This window comes from Zonotrichia albicollis, chromosome 8 (assembly GCF_047830755.1).
Source record: "Zonotrichia albicollis isolate bZonAlb1 chromosome 8, bZonAlb1.hap1, whole genome shotgun sequence".
NCBI lineage: Eukaryota > Metazoa > Chordata > Aves > Passeriformes > Passerellidae > Zonotrichia > Zonotrichia albicollis.
The window spans coordinates 18910221-18933670 of record NC_133826.1 but is presented as its reverse complement, the minus strand read 5'-3'; the positions used below and the strand labels follow the sequence as shown (position 1 = coordinate 18933670).

At 38.7% G+C, this 23450-nt stretch overlaps 1 protein-coding gene across 1 annotated transcript in view; it reads right to left on the bottom strand.

Annotated features, from left to right (window-relative positions):
• Positions 1-80: 80 nt before the first annotated feature.
• Positions 81-23450, bottom strand: part of PALMD (palmdelphin) — a 43776-nt gene continuing 20406 nt past the window's right edge. Inside the window, exons 2-9 of the mRNA XM_005482052.3 lie at positions 22783-22828; positions 17541-17621; positions 13601-13731; positions 8323-8437; positions 7396-7429; positions 7192-7302; positions 5400-6497; positions 81-1664 (exon numbers count right to left, since the gene is read on the bottom strand). Coding sequence (XP_005482109.2) covers positions 1621-1664; positions 5400-6497; positions 7192-7302; positions 7396-7429; positions 8323-8437; positions 13601-13731; positions 17541-17621; positions 22783-22828 — 1660 coding nt within the window. The 3' untranslated portion in view covers positions 81-1620. The remainder of the gene's footprint in view (positions 1665-5399; positions 6498-7191; positions 7303-7395; positions 7430-8322; positions 8438-13600; positions 13732-17540; positions 17622-22782; positions 22829-23450) is intronic.

The window sequence follows — 23450 nt, the reverse complement described above, 5'->3', positions numbered from 1 at the left end:
CCAGCAAATGACAGAAGAAGTGTAAGGAAAAAAAAAACACTATAAACCAGCAAAAAACAAGAGGATAGACATAGAGGAAGTGTACTATAATAAAATTTATTTGTTCTTATTTACTATTCCACTCTCCAGGTAACCATTTCTGACAAGACTTAAAATTTGAGATTATTACCCACATCAGACTGGGAGCCACCAAAAGTTTAGAGGCTACAAATCAGTCAATTACTACCATCGTGCCTCAGTATGAGGTAGTAACTTCAGTTTCCTGCTTTGAAAAGAAGACCAGCGAAAAATTAGTGTTTTTGTTTTATTTACTGGTGCATAATTAGAGTCAGCTATACCAAATATAACAAAATGAGCTTTATTTGTTTAGTGTTACAAATTGAGGCTAAGGCCTAGTGAATTAAAGCTGTTGTACTGATTTGAGTATAATGGTGTAGTGTGCTATGAGGCACTTCTCCCCAAGAACTATGTACTGGAAAATCTGACTTGGATGTGATTTCTCCAGGTGTGATTGAACCTGTTTTTAGGGCCCTTACATCCTCTACCATGTGGAAAGAATTAACCTGTTTTTTGGTAGGAGCCTTGAAACTTGCTGGAGAACTGTGCCCAGCAGTGGCTGCACCTGTAACAGATCTTTGTATTCAGCTGCAGAACAAGCTACTGGCAACTCAGCATTTCTGGTGGGAGGCTCCCCAGCCCACTGAAACCTAAACAGTGTGGCCATTGGAGTTTTTTTCTGTTGATGGGAGTTTGTTTGTTTGTATTGTTTTTTGTTTGGTTGGATTTTTTGATGGACAGCACTGCCTGTCTGGCAACCAGTTTCTTGGAAATGCAAGGAGCTTTCTCAGCAGGCTGGGAGGTGAAACCATGCTCAGGAGGTCAGGCTGTTCATATTATGCACAGGATTGATCTGTGAGGTCGTGAGTGGGCAGCATGTTTGTGGGATGGTGAAGAGAGCAGGCTGTGGGGATGGCTACACTGTCAGATGTAACACAGATGGGTGAATGGACTGTGGAGATCTAGAAGGATGCTAAATATTTCAATGTGCTGGCTTAATTATTTTTTGTTTGTTCTGCTGTCACTTAAAAAGGAATGCTTTACATTTCATCCAAGGTAGTATAATAGGAAAGCATGTTTTATATTTACATGTCTTCCTGTTCCTCTCTCACATTTTGCTTTTTATTAACCAATGCTTTTACAAAAAGAATGCTGGAACAGCATTTTCAGTCAAAATCAGATAGATTGGCACACTTTAATGTGAAACCATGTCCCATGAAGTTCCATGGAGATAGGTGTTTATCTGCCCTGTGTATACAGCAACGGCATAATTCTGATTGTCAAAACCGGTATGCACGTCTTCATACTTGTATATACACTGCATTTATGGCCTTAGGTAACTTCCCACTACTTTTAACAAAATCCATGTGTGATGTGTGTGCATGTGGCAGTTGGTCAAATCTGAAAGTCTGTTAAAGTCCATTGCGTTATGCAGAGGGCAAAATAGCCCATGAAACAGAGTAGCAAAACAAGCATTATGATCCAGAAAAAGTATGTGGAGGAAAGTCTTCTTAGCTTTATCTGCTTTGAGGGGTAATTTCTACTTCCATTTCATTACAGCTGTTAAAGGACTTTTTTCCCCAGCTTTGCCATTCTCATCCTCAGAGCTGCAAAAATAAACAAAGCCATTGTATTTTAAGTCTTTCTTTCTGATTCTGAAGCAAAATCTCCTTATTTAGAAAAATGAAAAATACACATACCTCCGGTGGTTAATCCAGCAGAATAAGCATTGTTTTAGTGTTATAGAAAGAAATCAGTAGAAGGTGTTAGTTCTGGTAATTTTGCAATAAATTGAGTATATTTAGAAATCACTCTATAATTGCTATTTAAAAATTAGCACAGCTACCTTCTGTTTTGTCTGTTACCTTCACTAACACAGAGTTGGTTTTGCCCTTGACTGAATGCTGACAGATTAAAAGGACACATGAATAATTAAACAAACTCTTTGTTTAAACTAAACTCCTCAGTGGGAGCTGTAACTATTTGGAAACCTTTTCCTTTTCGATGATGCTCAGAGAAAACTTTCCTTTCTTCCCGGTGTTGTGAGTCAGAGTGGGAGTTAGTCATGTTCCTGATTTCATCTGATGCAGTAACAGCACCTGTATAAACATCAGTATGGCTATTGTCTGTTACTGGGTATAATGGGGTAAGTTTGAAAGGGACAGCAAAAGGCCAATGATTTAATGTTAAGGTTATTTTTGGAACAGCAATATAATGCTGTTGTTTGATATGTAAAAGCCTCCCTCCAGCACATTGTTGAATAATCTCCCTTACTCTGACCTGCTAGTTTGAAGAGTTCCCAAAAATAGTGTCTCATTCCTGCACTCTGCTGAGACACGAGGGGTCAAAGCAGCTGTTTACTTGATTTACATGTGTCAGCAAGTGTCCAGCTCATGTTATGTTTTGAATGCTGAAGTTGATGCAAATCATATAAGCGTCTGAGTGTAACTTTATATCATAGAGCCACTGATGTTAACCTTAGCTCTTACAAAAGACACTATGTACTTTTTACAGGCTGAGGAATTCTGAAGGATTCAGGCTCTGGTCATGGTTTGAGAACAGTCAGTTTGATGCCTCACTTCTAGCTCATAGTCTGTTTTTGTCTTGTTCTATACATTACAGGAACAGAGGGTGTGCGTGAATCTTCATTAAAAAGGATTTTCATATTTTTCCGCTTTCTTCCACGCAAATGGAGCTGTCTCCATTGTGTTTTTTGAAGGTTGCAAAGCTTCCAGTGGTAGGAAAAAAAAAGCTCATCTAGACTAGCTAGCTGCCAAAAGCCTTGGACCTTCGTGTCCCATGAGAGCCTGTTCCACACTGTCAGTATGTTTTGCTGCTTATTCAGCTGTAGTTTTGCATTTCCTTATTCATTTCGCTATGTCTAGCCTATGTTCCCTCCCAAGGACTTTTCATTTCCCTAACGAGTATTGCATCTTCAAAACATTTGCACTTGAATTAATTTCCCAGAAATTTGAAGAAGAAAATAAGCCCTAATAATGCAAATACTGGTATACCAATTATAGAGTTGTCATCCTTTTCTCTGTATCTCTGCCCTCTGGTTTTCTGAGGGCACATACTTTGAGATATAGGTCAAGAAGGGAGCTTGTTGGAGAAGGAAAATTGCTGCTATGTGGAAATGTATGTCCTACATCTTTGTAAGATTGTGGGCATGAAAAGCTCCTAATTTAATCTGATCTGTCTCTATACAGATTGGCACATGGAACAATGCCTCTGCCTCCTTGTCCTTGGCCATTGCTAACTGATTCAGTAACTTGTTCTGAAGGTTCATCTCTTTCCTAAAGAAAAATTCTTATGTAAGAGGTCATCATGCTGGTCTGTCCTATGCTTCTTTGTTTTCCATTGTCTTTCAGAGTCCCCAGTGCTTGTTTAATGTTTAAATGCTGCAAGTGCTTCTCAAAACTTTAGTTTCCAAGAGGATTTGTTTTTCGTTTTACTGTTTGTTGTTTTAGTTTAATTAATGATGAGCTACTAAAAATAGACTCCACTCTTTTCTCTAGTGGTGTTTAGGGTGAACCTGCTAGGGTGGGCATCAGTGACTGCTTTGAAAACAATATATTTCTCTAAGAAACAGCTCTGTATAATTACATTGTTCCAGATTGAGAGGCTTTCCTGGTTTTGTTTCTCTTTTAGATATCTCAGTAGGATTACAGGTCTGCTTGGGAAAGATTGAGTCACTTCCTGGCTTTTTCCAGTGATCAAAAATGTCCCAGGGAGTGGCAATAAATAAGTGGAGGGCTAAAGAAGAGTATGGCTTAGCTTCAAATTTTACTAGGCATGAAGATACTCACTTGGAGGCAGTGCTGACTGGGGGAATTTTTGAGGCAATTGCCAAACTACTTTTAATTTAGCTGGGATTTATTTTTCCCAATTGGCTACTTTCTTATTGGTGGGATAGTTATAAGTGACCCTTTTCTGTTATCCTATACTTATGTGATGTGGGAATTAAGGACCTTACCCAAAACATAATGGGCTGGAGCAGATTCTGGAGGGGTTTATTTTACCTGTACTAACTACTTCTGCTTCCAGTTGCTGGTATAAAAACTCATGGCGGCAGCTCTTGATGCTGGAGAACACAGGGAAGTACAGAGATGGCAGGATGGGGGTTTGAGGAAAGCAAAGGTAATGGAAAAGTGTAGTGGCCTTATTGATCAGGAAGGATGGGCAGCATTGCTGGAATGTTTCTGGCTTTTGTGTGCATGACTCCACGATGTTGATACTCTTAAAAGCTGAGAGCCTTACTTGCTGAACAGTTCTTCCCAATCACTGCCTACTGATGCAAAAATACTTGAAAGGTCTTACATGATCCAAAGATCATCCTCTTTCCTGGCTTTACATGTAGTCTAAAGAATTCCTGGGCTGTCAGTTCAGCTTTAGCCAGAGTCAAATTTACATTTTTGCTGCACATTCTCTGGAGGAGAGAATGTGGCATCAGGACCCCTGATCTTCCTGTAATTCAACCAGAGTGTTCTTTGCTTCAAGTGGAATGTGACTAGTCTGCAATCTGCTGCTCTGTAAGTATACCTAAATGGAGTCTAATTGTATGTGTTAAAGTGCAACATAATCATAAAGAAGAGTTTTCTATGTTTCTGGAAGATTCTGCTACTGCTTTCAGACTTTTATTATAAAACTTTATAGTAAGAAATAGATATATTTATGTATTTATAGAATATAAAAGTCATTAAAAATAACTCTGTGGATTACTGAACTAACAGTGTGTAGTGATGAAAACTTTCATTATCTTTCAGAAGCTATAAAAACATCTAACTTGGGTTAATGGAAAAATGTTAGAACTTGCATAAACACTAAGACAATGTTGGCAATGTTGATTCCTTAAAAATACAAAGTAAAGCTGATTATTAAGCAGTCTTTCTTATTGAAGGAGTAAGTTAGATGGTCTAGGAAGTAGTTGGAATGCAAACAGGTAGAAAAAACATGCCAGTGAGGGAAGAGGAATTGTTAAGTAGCAATGCTATTAGTTACCTGCAAGAAATGAAAACTAATTCTGCTAATTTTGGTAGCATTAATGGAACTCGAAAGAGAACCACTTTTAATCTTTCAAGGTTATAGGAATGGCATTTCTGTAATAGTTTATTTTCCAAATTTTGATATGGTAACTAGTGCATTGCTGAAGACAAAATAATTCAACAGATCCAAAATGTAGATTGGTATTTGTTAACAAAGAAGAGCAAAAAAAATATTAATAGCTTATTAGTCTGAAACAATCCAAAAATATACGAAGGGATACAGTTGCCGGCAGATAAGAGCAATATCAATTTGCTACATGAGTGAGCAGCAATGACATGATTTTCCTTTTCTGTTACCTGTTAGTGAGGGATCTTCTGTACCATCTCCAGACATCTGGCTGTGCAGATGAGTGTGGTGTGTTGGTGAGCTTAAGCGTTCCTCTTGTTCTTGCAGGGAGATGGAATTTTTGTGGGGTACCTTGTTCAGGCTTGCACCCAGACTGCTCATAGGGTTTGTCTGTTGGGCTTCTGTGGTTTTCCTGTTTGGTGGCTGATAAACTTGACTGTAATGGCCTATGGGGTGATAGGCTGGTTTCTCAGATTTGCTGTCGTCTTCATCATCGTCATCAATGATAACGAGTTCTGCACGGATGACCCCATCGTACGGGGACAGCTCTTGGTTTGCTTCTGCGTCGTCATCGTCAACGCGCTGGTAACCCATGAACACCATCGTCACCGGCTCCGATTCATCCACGTAACAAGGGACAGCCTGCACAATGTTGTACCGAACATCTTCCTCGTCCTGAGGTGCAGGGGATGCTGCATTAGCATGACAGGGATTTAAAAACCTTGTCTCACTATGTTTTTCCCTTGTATCCTGGTAAGGTTTTAATTCCTCATGTGCAGCATTTCTTTCTTCATTATGAATCATCCTGTTGTCAGGATTAGTGTGCACTTTCTTCTCTGTATGAGAAATTACGGGAGAGGGAGACTTTGGTTGTATGACCTTTGGAAGATCAAGGCCATTCTCTTTATTTTGCTGCATAAAGGGCTCTGTTTTGGAGGAGAACGCTGTCTGATGATTGCTAAATCTATTTGTCTCTCTTTTGTCAGTGCCTTCTAATTTTGGTCCTGGGATTAATTTGTCTTTCTGAGGAGTTACTGGCCTGCAGAATTTGTTTGCAAAGACAGGTTCATGGTACTCTGTGGGAGACTGAGAATTTTTTTCAGTTGCCTGCCGTAGCAGGTCTTCCACTTCAACAGGAGCAAGTTCATCCATCCCATTTTGTGTTGTGGTCCCATTTGACGACACTGCATAGACTGACTTCCTGCCATCATCATAGACTTTAATTCCTGTCTCTTTAAACTCTTTTGAGGGAAGAGGTATTGTTGATAACACTGTGTTTTCTCCAGTCTTCATGTCTTTTTCAACCTTTATTTCCATGGCAAACAATGCTGTTGAAAGAAACAAGTGCTTAAACTGGTAATGCAGTAGCTGCAAGAAATGTAGGACTTCTGACAGTGATAGAGAAAAACTGTCAGAATGAATTATTAAATATGTGAAGTTATCACATACACAACCCATATATTAGATTCTCATTTTGGATATCCCCTTTTATCCTGTGGAAAAAAGTATTTTCATTCTGTGAGGAAGAATCAGCTGTTGAGAAAGTTTTAATTACATGATAGACTGAGAAATTCAGATTTAATCTTGGCCCCTGGTGTTATGCTGGGCAATAGCAGCTGAAGAGCTCCACATGCTGCAATGCCAGAGAGTCTTGGGCACTCTGAAGGGTTAGAAGGCTTTGTAGTAGTTGGGAAATAGCCTGACTACTGCTGGCTACCCAGCAGCTGTAAGTGCAGACAGAAAATGAGAAATGAATGATATGAAGGGAGTCTGTACTTACTTAGGCAGAAGAATGAAGTGCTGGAAAGAAGTGTCAGTGGTGAAAAGAGTTATTCTCAGTGGCACTTACTTTACACCACTGTCTCACCTTTCAGTTTTGATGACCTAACTGGCAACATAGTTTAAATAAGAACAAATGTCTCATATCTGTAATGTCTATTCTTTGCTTAAAGTATGTTAGATTCAATATATAGGAAGCCCTTGTACATGTTGACACCTTCTGGAGTTACTAATTAGCAGTACCTTTTCTCTTTTCTTCATCATCCATGTCAGCATGTGCTGTGCTTCTCAGTGCAGAAGGTCTGAAATACTTGGGAAGGTCAGGAATGCTGGCATATATGTAGTCTGCTGCCTCTGAGTAAAGATCCACAGATCCACAAAGCATTAATATGTTTTAACTTAGTTCTACAAGAACCTTTTAAAATATATTCTTTTGGCTAAACGTACCTTTTTCAAATCCAGCTTTTTCAGTCTTCACAGACTAGGTGGGAAAGAGAACCATTAACAATGAATGTGATAGTTACTTTAAAGATGTTGACTAGACAGTGCTTTGGTTTCCCTGATAGTTTTAACCTTTTATTGTGCATAGCTTCATACAGAGAAGTGGCTGAAAGTGAAATATGCTCAGTTGGAGCAGAGAAAGTAAGAGTGAAATTTGTGGTCTTTTGCCACTATGATTTCCAAGTCACACAGGGAAGGACAAAAATACTATGAAGTGTTAAACAGTGACCTAGCCTCCCACTGTGGCCCAACCTCGTTGTCATCAAAGGTTTTTTTACAGGTCCTACTTTGGCTTTCCTGTTTTACTGATCTCCCTGTGTAGCTTCAGAGAATGTGTGAGTGTATGTAAGAACAGCTGGAGAACTGAAGTTTAGTTTAATCACTGTATTTTTGAGATGGTTTAAGATTATTTAAAAATATTAAAATTACCTTTTGAGAAAGACTAATGGCTGATAACATTAAGATACATAATGAACTCTGTCAGGGACTTGGTGGAGAGCATGATGCTCTCCAAGATCAGCAGTTTAGCTGGGCACATCAGCTGAAGGAGCATGAGCAGACCAGCCTCAGTACCTGGTCTGTACGTTTTCTGTCTCTGGCTGAGATGCAAAGCTGCTGGTGTCAGTGGCAGTGCTGTTTTTAGAGATGTGCGGTAGATGAGTAAAGATAGAAATGGCTCCCCCACCCCCATAAATAAGCAGATGGAGACAGGAGCCCTTAAACAATGTAACATCTTGACCCCTCTCATGTTTGAACTGTTGTCACTTCAGGCAAAAGCTCATGACCACTCATGGGATCCAGCTAGTTCCCCTTTCCCTGGAGATGATGATGATTGAGTAATAATTGCTATTTCTGGAATAATATAGCACTAACCTTTATTATGTCTTCTGTTGTTTTCTCAATAGACTTCAGTTTCTTTAAAATTGCTTCTTCCCTAGCTGAGACTTCCATTTCTTGTCTTTCCAGAGCCTCAATTTCCTTCTCCAGTCTGCAACGACAGTTGAATTTGATTTAATGCCAGGCAGAGAGCAACACTGTGGAGTTGATGCATTGGGAATAAGACCATTAGTAGGGATGGTTCTACTTACCTTGACAAAGTTTTCTCTTATATGAGATCAACTTATGGTTTCACACACATTGGGGAAAAGGTGTGAAATAGTATTTTCATTTAAAAAGAAAAAAACCCAAACCCAACAACAAACAAACCCTTCCACATTTAAATGTGAAATATTTTGCCAGTTAGGACTTGGCTGATGAGGTAACTACTTTATTTTAAAAACTTTTATTGTAATGTGAAAGCAATATTGAGCCTCAGAAGTAAAAATTTCTTTTGGGCTATTGATACTTGCTGTATGTTTGTATGTCACAGCTCCTTTCCCTGCCTTTCTACTGTGGTAAGTCTCTGTATGGTTTCTTTCATATTAGAGCTGATCAGCATACTAGATCATGATCAAAGTATCTTTTTTCCCGATCAGAGTTTTTATTTTCTTACTGTATGACAAACACTTCTAGACAGAAAAGTCCAAGATAAAAAATGGAATCTGTCAGAGAGGGAGAAAGCACACTGCTAAATAAAGCATCTTGGTCAGTTTTTTCTCTGAGTAAGGCAGTGACTTAAGCAGGTGTCCTGTTTCCTATTTATTCTTTCTAATCAAGACTACTCTTTTCTTCTTAAGTGCATATTTGTTGGGTTTTAAATGGAATTTGCCTTACTAGCTGAGTAGTTGGGAAGTCAATTCTCCATGAAGATCTAGAATCCAACTCTGGATTTAACTCTGAAGTGGGACTTGAACTGAATGTCTTATGCTGTAGGTTAATGCTGTATAACTTTAGTCTCATAGTTCTTTTTACAAGAACATCTTTTGACTTAAAAAAAATTCCCAAAGCTTCCATATTTGAGTGAAATATGCCTTCTATTTTTTTTTTTTTAATCCATGCTGGAAATCAATGACTATAGACCAAAGGCAGCTGCAACTGATACCACCTTTTGCTGAGAGCAGTCAGAATAGTTACAACTGAGACCAAGTTACAGACAGAGTTATAGAAATGTTGGTCTATAACCCAAAGGGAAAGAAGTGTTGAATTTTTGTATTTTGACTTCTTTACTGTGTGCTAAGATTCACAATATTACACAGAGTCACTCCGAATGATCAAAGTCTGCCATCCCTTTAAAGTAATCAGCCTAGAAAAGCTGGATGTAGGTTGACAGATTAGCATTATTGATTTCCTTCTGTGTGGCTGAGGAATCTGAATTACCATTATGGCTCTTGCCCTATTTAAACTCAGCTATGTAGAGGTACACTAACAGGGTGCTACATGGACTTTTATCTGTTGGTGACAACGTCTCTTTTTTGATATACAAAGGTATCACAGAACCTCAGAACAGATACAGGAAAAAAAACCCTTCAGGATGAAAGTAAAAGTTAAAAAAAGTATTTAAAAGCTGCTCACACTTTGGACCTGAGTTCTGCAAGATGGCCTTAGAACCATGATCAAAGGTACTGATTACAGTGCTAAAATTTAAAAAATTTTACAAAGGGGATGAATATTTTTGGACAGCTATAGAAGAAAGTAATGACCATGTGCCATATTTTTGCACTCCTTATGGAACAGTCTTTGTTTAATATATTGATGTTTTGTTTTTATTGACATGTTTAATTTTAGATGAGAGTTAATCACAATAGTCTATCTGAAAATCATTAAAAACTCACAGAAGCATAATGAGCTGAAAAATCATTCACTTATACTGTGGGTTTATTTTAGTCTTGGCTCTAAACACTTCTAGACACACAGGTGTAAGAAGAGGAGGAAAAATCTTGGAGATACTTGAAAAAAGGGAAGTGGGGAAAAAGAGAAAACACAACCCCAAATAAGTCAAAGATTATAAATGCCATGTATTTATCTGGGTGATCAAGAAACAAATTATAGTTTATATATGCTCTTTCAGCCATACCAACACTCACTTTATATGATAATTAAGGGACCTGATTCAATTTTCAGTGGGTTTAGAGAGAAATTCTCATACCATGTAATAGGAATTGCATCTGGACTCTAAATATCTCTTTTGCACTTATACTTGCAAAAACAGATTTTATGGTTCAATTTCAGTGTGTGCTGTGAGTGTGCACTCTGGAATTATTTCTGGAAAGAAAACTTCTAAGAGATGTGATTTGTGTAGTTCAAAGAAATTGAAGCCCTTATAACATCATGGGGTTGCAAAGTTAGGCCAAGATCTTTCTGGTGTGTTTACAATGTTTACAAGCTAAGTCAATCACATTTTTATGAAGTTATATCCCAATTTGTCTTGAAAGGGTTTAGCAACTATTCTAGCAATTATATGAAACTACCTTTTGTACAGTGCTGCATTTTTTAGGAGAGAAATGGAAGTGTGACACAGCTACTGTATTAAATCTATCCTTTGAATATTTGTCCTCTTTTCAAGTAGCACTGATTATTTGAGAGGGAGAAATAGGTAGTATAGAGGTGTGGATGAGAGAAGAAACCTTAGAAATCAAGACACTAATTGAAAGGTTTCTCTACCAAAGTAGCAGCTGAATTCAGATCTATGGAGATTGCCTGGATGCTGCTGGCCATCAGCTGAGCTGCTGTAGTTGGCATCCATGCCACCCCGGGAAAGAAATAAATGGCTTGAGAATGACAAGCAGATAGGAAGATGCCACCCTGAAGAATTCTAGACTGAGGGGAAAAGGCAGTTTAGCAAGCTCTCACAGGTTCTGAGGTGAGTCAAATGCTTTAGCAGCTCTCTAGTATAGCCTTGACATCTGCTTTCATGCAGCACTTACAAGCAATTGAATAGACCTCAGTTGTTTTGCATTTTTAAATATGTTGTTTAGCAACTAATTCTATCAAGAATGAGTGTTATTAGCTGAAGATTAAGTGAGAAAACAGGACTCTTAATTCTTCATTCAGCTCATACCCTGACCAGGGATGTGCTCCCTTGGTTCACTTGAAGCTTCCAACATGTAGAGGGGAAATGGGACAGATAGTGTAAATGCAATTTTTTTGTCTGTAACCAAAGCATTCAGCCATTTGTCTCCAAGGTGGCTCAGGCTGCTTTGCTATTCATTGACACAAAGAATGGAACTTCTCCCTTTTATAAAAAATAATGAACTGATTAGCAGACATACACCAGCTCAATTTGACACTCAGGTAAAGAATGTTTCAAAACAGAGATTCCATTTAGGAAGGTGATGGCAAGGCCCGTGCCACTACTGTAAATAATCTGTCAACAATTGCAATTGTCCTCTCAGCAAAAAGAAAAAAGACTTGTCTAAGGGTAATCAAAGAGTCTTTAAAGTGATTCATAATTTTTTTAACTGAAGACCAGACACACACAGAATAATCAGCAGAGTGAACTGGATGTCTCCAAATCAAGTGAGTTTTAATAGTCAGATGCTCAGAAGAAAGATTTCTACTGAGCCTCTGTTTGTTATTTCTACTGTGTGATGTGTCTACATGATCAGTTTAGCAATGTTTGATTTACAGGGCAGGTCAATGGTCAGACAGGCTTTTGTTAGCTTTGGTGATAACTGTGGTATAGCAAAAGCACTGTGCAAGAACTGTATGATGCATATTTTATGTTTATTAGTGGACTTTATTCCTAGGTTTCTGTATCACTGCTGGCTGGTTTGAAACTGGCCTGGGTGTGTATAAACAAGATGTAATGTTATTTAGAAGGCAGTGTGGATGTTTTTTCTTGATGCCCTTGCTAAACAGCTATTAGGGAGCGTAGGAAATTTAATTTATAGCAAGAGACCTGTGAATAAACCTTCCTGTGTTCTTAGCTCAGGCTTTGCTCATGGTAAACAGGACTTTGAATCTAATCTTTCCTCTCACTGCTTAGAGAAGGGCTGAACTTTCAGTGGCCTGATGGGGAAATGCTTGCTCAGCACCATTTCCTTGTTGCTCCTTAGCCCATTCCAGCCCTAGATGCTGTTCTTTTCTGGCACTCACAGTGTCTTATGGGCCCCTCTTGCATGCCTTCAAAATGACAGCCTCTGGGATGCTTTCAGGGCTTGCTGGCTGCCTCCTAGCACTGCAACAATGAACCCTGCAGAGGTGTGTACCAAGATGTTCTGTAGAGAAAAGTGCTTTTGAGCAAGAAGTCAATGTAATTATAGCACAAACTAGCATGAGGCTGCTACCTGTCAGCCAAGAGAATTATTGTCTGTCAGAGATGGAGTGAGGAGGGAAGAGGATGAGAGTTCACCAGAGAAAGTTAATCTTGGTGACAGCTTTGCCAGAAGGGTGTGTGTAGGAGGGCAGTGGAAGCAAATGAGAGAGGAAAATGCTATTGAATTGAAATAGAGGAAGAAGCCTTGAAAAAGGATGAAAAAACTTTCCAGAATCTGAAGGAAGAGGAACATTTCATTTTTCTGTGGGTGCTAAGGGGTGGTACCAGTCAGTATGCCTGGACCCAAGGAAGGAGCTGACAGTGTACACAGCTCTTTCGTATTTCAGAAGGGCTAACTGGAGCTAATAAGAACCTGGAACCATGTCCATGGTAAATAAGAGTTTTTCATGGGATTCTGTGCAGTTAAAGGCTGGCCCTGTGCGATAGGAAAGTACTAGGTGATGAGATTCGTAGAAACTTCTCTACTGAAAGGTAGAAAAAGACCTTTGCTAGAGCAGGTTTCCAGGACTAAATTCAGTACAAAACACATAGAAAACTGAGGATAAATGCTAGTAATGGGGCTAGGGAGCCTGTACTGTTCTGAAGTGCTGGTGAAAGTTGGGTATGGTGAAAGTTAGGTATTAGAGGCTGTTCCAGGACCTAGTGAAACTGGAGAACTTTGAAAATTTATTGTTATTTTGAAGTTCTGATTCAACATTTGCTATCTTAGAGCAATCCCCATATATTGTGGCTTACACCTACCAAATACAGCATAGAAAGGATATCTGGAATTAGAGAAACAAATACTCTGCAATATAGTTATTGTGCAGTTTGTTACAATTTATACTATGGAAAATTGCATTCTGTATTCTCTAACTGACTAGAAAACATGACAAGAATTGCTTTGCTCTGCATGTGTTTAACACTTGTTGATACTTTCATCTTATACAAAATAAGCTAGGATGTGTAGGATGGGACCATTTTAACCCAGGCACAAGGGCAGGGGTACTTCCCTACCTGAAAATGTCTTGTTCCAGCTCATGAGTCCGTTGTTGGTCCTCCTGATTCTGCTTTTGCATTTCCTCTTCTTCCTTTGGAGTCATAGAACTAAAGCCATCCAAGAGCCATTTTTCTCGCAAGGCCTTTTTCTGATGGGGAAAAACAGACAAGTAAGTGAATGCTAGAGTTAAGCTATTTAACCATTTGCTGTATTTGTCTTGATGCCACAGATGTGATCTGCAGCACTGTGATCTATCCAGCATAAGGCAACCTGACCACAGTGGGTGCCGCTGGAAGAGAAAAACTAAATTTCTGTGTTTTGAGATTGACTTAAAAGCAAAGTCTTTAGCTAAAATGCCCCATTTTATTAGTTCATCCAACAAAAATGTAGAGTATGTCAGCTGCTATCCATAACAGATTAATACGGGTAGGTGGACCCAGTTGTACAACCTACATACAACAGAGTCAAGTGAAAGGCTCCAGTCAGAAGCTCAACAGTTTTATTTCAGTAGCCAGAATTTCTGGATCCTGGCATTGCATGGCTTCTAGAAAGAGGTAAAAAAGATGAGAAGTTTCTGTAAATAAGATTGTATAGGAGTAAGAGATCTCTAGGGAGTTAGTGATGCAATGGTACGCCTGGAAGATAAAAGGATCTTTGTCCTTGCGATGGTGAACTCACATTTCAGCAGGTGAAGCTGTGTGGGGTAAGAGAGGCAGTGGAAAGGTGGAGCATGGGCAGCTGCTGTGTTTAGTGTTTCAGCAGACCTGTGTATTTAGAGCTGCTGTTGCAGGGGCAATCCAGAGCTTAGGTATTTAGGTCCTGACCTGGTTAGTACCTGTGGAGTTTTCTGTGCAGTGGTGGCTCACAAATGGGTGTATTGTGTGTGCACAGGTTAAGTGTATCACTCTCAGCTGTGTTTTCAAATTCGGAAAAATACCATTGTATGCATTGATTGCTTCCTACAGCTGCTTTACACTAGGGAAGGTGGTACCTGAAACTCATCAGAGCTCTCAAAAATACTCCTGATAAAATAAAAAATGTTGTTGGAGATAGGTTCATATTTGCAGGCTGAAACTTGTAAGCCATGCCAACTTTCTTGCACTCTTTTTACTCCTTTCAGTCTAACTCAGGGGTATAAATGCAGTTGCTGCCTTGAGGAAGGAGTTGGGACTCTTTAGAAATCTCTTTCAACAGGCAAAAAAGGAGCTCACATATAAAGTCTTTAACTAACCATGAATGTCCCTGTTATAATTTAGATTCCTTGAGCTGATTTCCATATTAAGTTTTTGCTTTTCTCCCCCCATACAGTTTGCATCCACATCCTGCAATAAACAGATTACATTGAAATTTGACTACTGCTGCTTGAGGCAGTGTGCCCAGCTCTGCTGCAGTAACCTCAGTGCTTCTTGCAGGGGCTGTTGGAATCCCTGCCTGCATCCTGTGTTGAGTCACTTCAACTGTTGCTTCCTGCACTTTTCTATTTATTGTGCACTTTCCATGAGGTTATTACTGAGGCCCAACTGGCAGAGGAATGTATATGTGGGACCTTATTGCAGTCAAAAGTAATTTTCCACTTGACATATAATGTCATAGAAAATGTGTCTAAAACAGGCTTGCTGAGAAGTCTGGGCACTCTGTGATGCTTTTAAATTTTTTACTTGTGGTATATAAGAGCAATGTTTACAGTTGCCTTTGTCCACAGGACAGTAGTCTGTCTCTCAACACTGGGTCCTAGGAAATCTTGGTAAACACAGGCTGCTCAAAACTGATGTTCTGAGCCTTGACTCTGTCCATAGAATCACTTTGCAGCACTTCCTTGTAGATTTTTTTTAGGCTCTAATGAAATAAATGCAGATTTTAATAGGATATTTTTACATTATCTGGTAGATGTAGGTAGCCTGGTGTTGGCACAACTCTTATTGACCACTAAATACTGTATTCTCAAGCTGGAGGACACACAGTTATTAATTCCCTTTCTATCAAGCTGGTTAGATCTTAATGATGAGTAGGGCCTCAAGAAAAGTGAGGTTTTCATCTTGGCTGGAACAGTGTTACTCTAGCACTTATGTCTCCAAAAAATAAATTGATAATTCCTTGTAAGATTTAGAGTGGGGCTGGCACTGTAGACATCAGAAACCAATACCATGCATTAAAATCAACAAAAGTTTGTCTGTATATGGTTAGACCCAAGAGAGCAAACTCCCTAAATACAAGCATAACACAATGTTATTTTTACATGTTTCTAGAGCAGTTTGCTTCTAGCGTATAAAGCAAAAGCTGTTCATGTACTAATGTGTTTGATATTAGGTACCTATCTTATTCCTGAGCTGGAAAAAGTAGTCTACATTTTCTGTGCTCCAAAGAACTAATGAAATGTATGTATTTATACAGCATATGTGTGTATGTAAGTATATATTTAAATGTATGCTTGATTCTTTCTTTTTTTCCAAGTGAATAACTTGCTCAACAGATCCTTGTTTTGCTTTGTATATGCAAGAGGACTGATTTAATTTAAAAGCTTTTCTGTATGATTTCTCATACAATAGGCAGAGAAATCACAATCTCTGTTCTCTTCCAAAGTAAAACCATTTCAGTAGTATTTTCCAGGAGTGTTTTGGCCTCTCTAAAAACTCCATAAAGTTTCTTCAGAATAAATACAAGTTTGGTTTTTGCTTTCTTAACTTTTAAAACTCCACTGGACCTATTAATTTTAGCTATGAACATGTACTAAGTCTGTAAGGAAACTGCCCTAGGGCTCTGTCTGCACAGAGCAGTAGTGAGGATTAGCTGGTTGTCTACAACAGATCAGTTTATCCCTCTGTAAAGAAGGGCAGAACAGTCATCTGGATTTATAGACATGGAAACTTGGAATAAAACTTTCAGTGCTCGATGTAGCCATGTACCATGATGGAGGAGTCACATGTTTGCTATTCAAAGGTTACAGGACTTGGAAGGGATGTTCCCCAAATGGCCAAGCCTGTCCTTGGAGTAACTAGCTTCCAATAAAACCTGGGTATAGCTGTGTGTTGGCTTGCCTGGCCCAGTGCACTGGTTTATCAAGGCTTTTCATTTTTTTGGCTTGACACAAAAGAAAAGGGTGGAGGAAGCTCAGGATCTGGTGGCTGTTTTGAAGAGGAGTCTGTTTTACATATGCTTCTCTCACATTTGCTGGAGGAGACACGCCACGCTCCTGGTGTTAGATTCAATATATCTCTCTTGAGACTGTTTATCTGCTCACATAATGAAAAGAGTATGTAAAATACCAAGTCTTGCATATTTCTAGAAGCATTGATTTTTTTCTCAACTAAATGACAAGGACTGCCAAACTGCTATAAACATTTTAAGAATAGTGGTGTTGGGTAGAAATCAGTGCAATTTCAGTTCTCTACAGAGATGGATCTTGAGGTTTCTTAAACCTTTGGACTTTGTAATCCTGAGTTTACCAAGCCATATTTGAGAACAAAATTTGCAGCATTTATACTTTTCTTTGGAATATACAAAGAAACTGCATTATATTATTAAAGAATAATTAAACAAGCTGACAAAAGCCTGCAGCCAAATAAATATGGTGTTTTTATTCTAGGAAAAAATGCAGTTAGACCTCATTATTGTGCTGCACCCTGTACCAAGTAGGGTTGCTGTTGTGGGATTAGGGAGTGAACACACCCAGTCTGAAATGTGAGGCTTAATTTTCATCTGTGAGTTTTTCCTGGTTATGATCTCATTTTATGCCCTGTAAGTGATCAAGTAACATTAGCTCCCCAGTGTAATTTTTTCAAAGAGTGATGCTTATTAAAGTCAAATGGAGTCCTGGCAGGACTCCACAAAGCTGTGAAAATTTGATAGTAAAAGCACGACTTAAATACATGAAGATTTGCATTCCAAAATCCCCAACCTTTATTCATGCTGTATGACTTGAGGCTATCTTTAGTTACATAAATCTAACACTTTACTTACCTTCAAATGTTGATGTTTCATTTTTTCCTCTTCTACTTTTAGACGTTTCTGTGTAATTTCTTCTTGCAGTTTTCTTTTGTCCTACAAATTAAGAACAATAAAACTTTGTTTAGAGAAATTACTTGTTAATAAAATTATTATGTGAGTGTTCAGTAGGGTGAAATCAATCCATGCAAATAAAGCCCTATTATAAATCTTATGTGGTGCTTAGGCAGTGCATAATTCTTTGCAGCAATCACTTGATCCTACACAGGTATGGTTTCCACTGCTCTTTCTCCAAAGTACATTTAAATGTGTTAATGGCCACAGAGGAGGGATGATGCAAGATAAAAGTTAGTTACTCTTGGGAAGGGGGAAAAAACAGGAAGAAAGTACAGTTGAACAAAATTGTACATGCAGAGTGAGACTAAAAATGGGTCCTGACCAAAATTCCTGAGGCAGCCCACGCATCATTTAGAAGAGGAAAGAGTCTGCATGGTCTGCACTGAGCAGCTGTGATACATCATTAGATGAAATGGGCTGTCAGTGAATCCAGCACTGAGTTTATGTATCCTGTGGCTAATAGCTGAAATAAACAGGAATAAACAAGGCTTAGAAATTTGTTTTGTTAGTCAAATAATGGTAAAGATGAGAAAAGAGGAATGTAATATACTTCATATGTGTTGTTTTCTCAATTTAGAAAGAAAATTTTTGCTTGTGCTCAGACTGTTTTTGTGGCTGCTGCTATTTAGAAGGATAAACCTCATGTTGTACTGGTCTATCCTAGTGCCACTTTAATCCTTTTTATTGCAGATTAGAGAAAAAAGGAAATGGGGGAACAATGTCTGAACGCTGGCAAAGCTTGAGCCTCTCCTGTTTTTGGATAGCACTGTCACGTGGAGTAACCCTGTGGCTCCTCTGTGTGAGGCCAAACGCTGATTTAGTACCTTGTGTCCTCAGCAGCCAGGGGGAAGGAAATCATGCCAAAGGAAAATAACTTTAATAAGGTGTATTAATAGGCTATTGTCTTGGTCATCCTTAGTGCTATAAAATTCTGTTGTTGGACATGGCACCTTGCCATATGCCAATCAAGAAACACTTGTGCTTGTTTCTTGATACATTTTGGGGAAGTAAATGGAATCTTCTGTTCTGTGCAGAAATATTTGTTGACTGGAGGCTAATCCTTCCCTCCTTTCAATTAGAACAGCCTGGCTTTGTTAAAAAGGTGGCAGCTGTTTAATACAGAGTCTGTTTTCAGACAAGTATGGTTTAGGAAGGGGTTAACTTCTTCACAAACAGAGGAAGAGCCTCGCCCTTTCAGCCCACCTGTGGAACCAGCTGTGTGTAAGGACTGGAGAAAGTCAGTAAGGAAGTGCTGCATGTAAGGCTGGGAGTTGTTCTCCACCATTTCCCTGGGATCTGGGATTTGGAAACAGGAAGAGCCATGGTGTGCTTGGCTGAATCACTTCACTGTTACTGGAAATGAGAAATTAGCAGTGGGGCCACAGGCTCTGAGGATGCTTTTCTGAAGGATAGGATAGGAAGTGGAAGAAGCCACCAAGCTTTGTGGAGACCAAGGGCAGGATACAGGCTGGCCAGGCACTACTGGTACTGTGCTGGGATTTCACAGGTGAACATCAACACTGATCTCACAGCCTGCAAAGTATAGCAGTTATTTATAGACCCTTTACAATTTTTCCTTGATGGTGTTAGTCTGCCTTTTTAATACTCCAAACAGAACAGGTGGGGCTCTTTCCTCAAAATATATGCTATTTTTATCTCTGCAGTGGTTTTGTGTTTTGCCAATGCTCTTTAATACAATTAACCAATTTACAGATTTAGGATCACTACAATATGCAACTTTTCTTCAATGACCCTTGTGTGAGCCTTTATCCAAAAGCTGCTATGCTGGATTTTTCTTAGCCAGACCTGATTTTAAAGACTAAGTATCTGCTCTCTGATTTTCACACTTTTCCTTACTTAGGAAACATTCCTATACCCTCATGGTATAAATGGCCTTTAAATAACCCATCATTAGATGAGCAGTGGGACAAGATATTGTGTTTACAGATTATTACAATTCTTAAGGAAAATTCCTTTTGTCTTTACTAAAATTCTGGATAAGATTCTTAGCCAGAGAATGAACTCTTACTTGGTTTATACTATTAAAAAATATTTTAAGTCAATTTGAGTATTCTTTTTGTACCAGCAGGGATGCAATAAGAGTTTGGGCAGTCTGAAATTAGTATTTGTACATAAACTACTGTGCAGAAAGAAACCTGAGTATAAAGGCATAAATTAGTGTATTTTAAGCGAAGTGTATAGTAAGGAACCTATTCAGTAAAGAAACTTTTGCCTGGTTTTTTTTTTTTTCCAGAGGTCCATAATTCTTTTATGTCCAATGTTTTTTCTCTAAGTTTTCTTCTTGTATCCTCTGGTGTTCTAGCATCCTTTCATTTCACTGGTAGGTATTAAATGTCTGTTATACAGTTATTCAGATTGAATCAGCTGAAATAGATTGTCATTTATATACCTAGTCTGTATATCTATATAATTTAGTCGAATTCCAGAAGCTAGGAAGTATGAGGAATCTTTTTGAACCTTATGTGCCAAAATAATTTTTAAAACCTGTTAGAACACTTTCTACCATGCATTCTGCTATGCCTTGTCTTTACAACATGTCTTGCTTTATGAAGCTTTGACTGTACATCTAATAGAATAAGTATTTATTCCTGGATAGCTAAGGGAGTCATGATTCTATTAAACCTCATGCTCTGCCCCTGCAGATGATCACGTTCCTGGCAGAAGTCCTTGAAGTCCAAAAGTTCTCTCTTACTATGCTCTTGTTAATGTGAGCAGGAATTGCTTTTTATGACAGAGCATCTTCAGCCATTCCTTTCTGTTGCGCATCCATGAAAGGTAACACTTGGTGTTAACTTTCACTCCTACTGAGACACGTGGGACTCTTTCCTGACTTTTGTGCGCAGAAATGAATTGTGTTCTAGGTTGGATCTGTCTGAAAGCAAGGCAATGGCATCCACAGAGCAGTGTCTTGTGAAATATCCAGTCTGCCAAGTCCATTAGTTTGTGTCATTGTTCTACAGTGGGGCCAAAGATGGTGGTCTTGGTCCCCTGGCAAATGCCACATAATGTCAATTCCATGGAGCAGCTAATGTTTTAACTAAAGTATTTTTATTTTCTTGTAATTTTCTAGACATTAAAACTCACTAAGCATCAAAGGTATTAAAGTTTTCATATCTTAAGGTATGAGAGTCTTTCTAACAAAATGAAGGCATTTTATTTTTTGCTTTTCCAGTCTAGATGCACCAGCAGCAGGTGGTAGCTACATAACAAAGGAAAAGTTTCCTTTTCAGAGCCGTGGGAGGGTCAAAACATTTAATAACAGCAACATAATGAACAAAACCAATAATCATGTTTTCCTTTTTGTTTGCTATAGGGAGAAAAGATTTGCAAAAGGCTTTGAGAACTCCTACTGGTTGTGTTGCTGTCAAGCAGACAGGTATTTAACAACAGAAACCAATAAGTTTCAGTGCAGGTGCAGTTGTTGACTGCTGGAGTGCCCCTTGCTATCCTGTTAGATCCTGTACAGCAAACATCTGGAATGTAGCACTTGAAATTCCCAGGTACTTGAGCCAACCCCTCCAGAGCCATGGAGTAGCTTGCTACTCTAACTGCAGGCTGTTGTTTCCCTGGACAACTCTTTCTGCAGGTTGGTAGGGCTGATAGCTTCCCTCTAATCAGGCTACTTCATTTCTGCAGTTGGAACACTCCATGTGTTTCAACTGCATGCTCTGAATTGATGAAAGCAGCAAGCGCATTGTTCCTTTACACATCAGGTGTAATAAATTAAGTCATAGGCAGAATCCAAAAATTATTTCCTATTTCTTCTAATGGAAGACAAAACTGCTTCAGTATTGATTTGGAAGCAAGGCTGCAGCTGGAGGATGCCTGTCTCAGTATGTTCATATTATTCCTCATCAGCCAAGAGTGCTGCCCCATTCCTGCCCCTGCGTCCCAGGGAGCACAAATCATTGTGAGGCCTGGACTTCTCTGGAGTGCCAAAGCTGTTGTTATCTTTTGAGCCCATACACTAGAGACAAAGTCCAGGTTATGACCCTGGTTCAGGCAACATTGCAGTTAAACCAACAAATGTACTCTAAACCCTCTAAAACATTTCAAATTACCTTATTGTGCGCTTCTGTCAGGTCTCAAGTAAATACAGTAAATGGTCCTCTTGGCTCTTATCAAGTGCCATAATTAAAACTCAACTGAATCAAACCCCAACCTGTTAGATTCCCATAGATTTCCAGTTATGCCTTCTTACATTTATTTGAATTCCAATAAGGTATTCTTTAATTCTGCCCACCATTTATTCTGCTAGTTGTGTTTCACAACTAATCTGTCATGTTAGGAGTGGGACAAATGCCTTCGTTTCCATTATTTATTATTAACTAATAGAGTGAATGATCCTTCCGGAGGTTTCCTTTCATCTCAGAGGGACAAATTGTTGTTTCAGTTTAAGTCTTTTGTAACTGAATAAGTTCAGTTGGTGATCAAATCAGAGGAGGATTGGGCTTCAGCCAATTTTTATAACATCAGGTTGTATTACTTTAAAAATAGTTTAGTTGCTCCTTTTGCACACTAGAAATCATCACTCAGATTTCCTTTCAGAAGAGAAACTGAAAATGTTTTCCAATGTCTCTAGCATAGACTTCACTGAGTCTGTCCTCTGAAAACTGACAGGAGGAATTTGCTTAATCCAAGCTTGTCCTTTTTTGCTTTTCAGACAGCAATACTTAGGAGAGATCATTAATAATTCCTAACTTATATTTAATTCCACAGTACAAATGAAAAATCTGTAATCTCACATTGTGAAATGTAAAAATTGATTTGTTCTGGAATTCTCTAGCTGCCTTCTGACCTTCAGGCAAACATTCTGTAATGTGTGTTTTACACTGTCCAGTAGTGATTTGCACACATACTTTCACTGCTTTGAGTTTAATTTTAAGGTGCAATACAACCAATACAACCCATAATAAAGTCAGTACAGTCAACTTAGCTGTCTTAAAGCAATATCCTATAAACTAGACTTATTAAGTGACAATTTCAAGCAGACAAAGTCTTCCTTTTCTGTCCTGAGCTGAATCATTATTCAGCAAACACACAGCAGCTCATTGCTAATATTACTTCTAAGCCTTTTTTTTTTTTTTTTAAATAGTGAATTATAACCATGAGCACTTACTGTTATGGCCTGGAATCTTTCTTTCAGCAATTCGGCTTCCTCCATTCTACAAATCAAAAACAGACAAGGAGTGAAGGCAAACAGAATGAGACCATAAGCAAAAAACCTCCTGGTGGGGCTACAAAAAACAAAAAAAAAGCTGAGGTGATTTGATCCAATTCCAGAGCAGAAAGAGGCAGAATTTTTGACTTGTCAGAATAGTCCCTGAACAGATGAGCAGATCAGTCCAGACAGACACATGTAATGAGGGTGTGGAGAAGAGGCAGACAGGGAGAGTGCTGGCATGAGTTGACTGACAAGTTGGAACAGTGGAGCACAAGCTCTTTTCCTTCAGGAGCTGCCAACTCTTTGTTTTAATGTGCTCGGTTAGCGTGCCACTGCTTCTTTAACTGTTAAATGCCCAAAACAGACTCTTACAGGACCACAGTTGAAGTAAACTTTTATTATGTTCCTATTTATCTTTCCTTTCTTTTTCTATGCTACTGGTGATAAATAGATATTTTAAACTTCTTAATTTATTTAAACTAAGAAAGTTTATTATTTAAATTATTTATCTTATTTAACCAGTATGTTTTAACCTGTTTTAATATTAGCATTGTAGATGGCATGGAGTTGAGACAGCTGTTTCAAGTTAGTTTTGTAGATTAAATTTTTAGAAAAGCTGTATT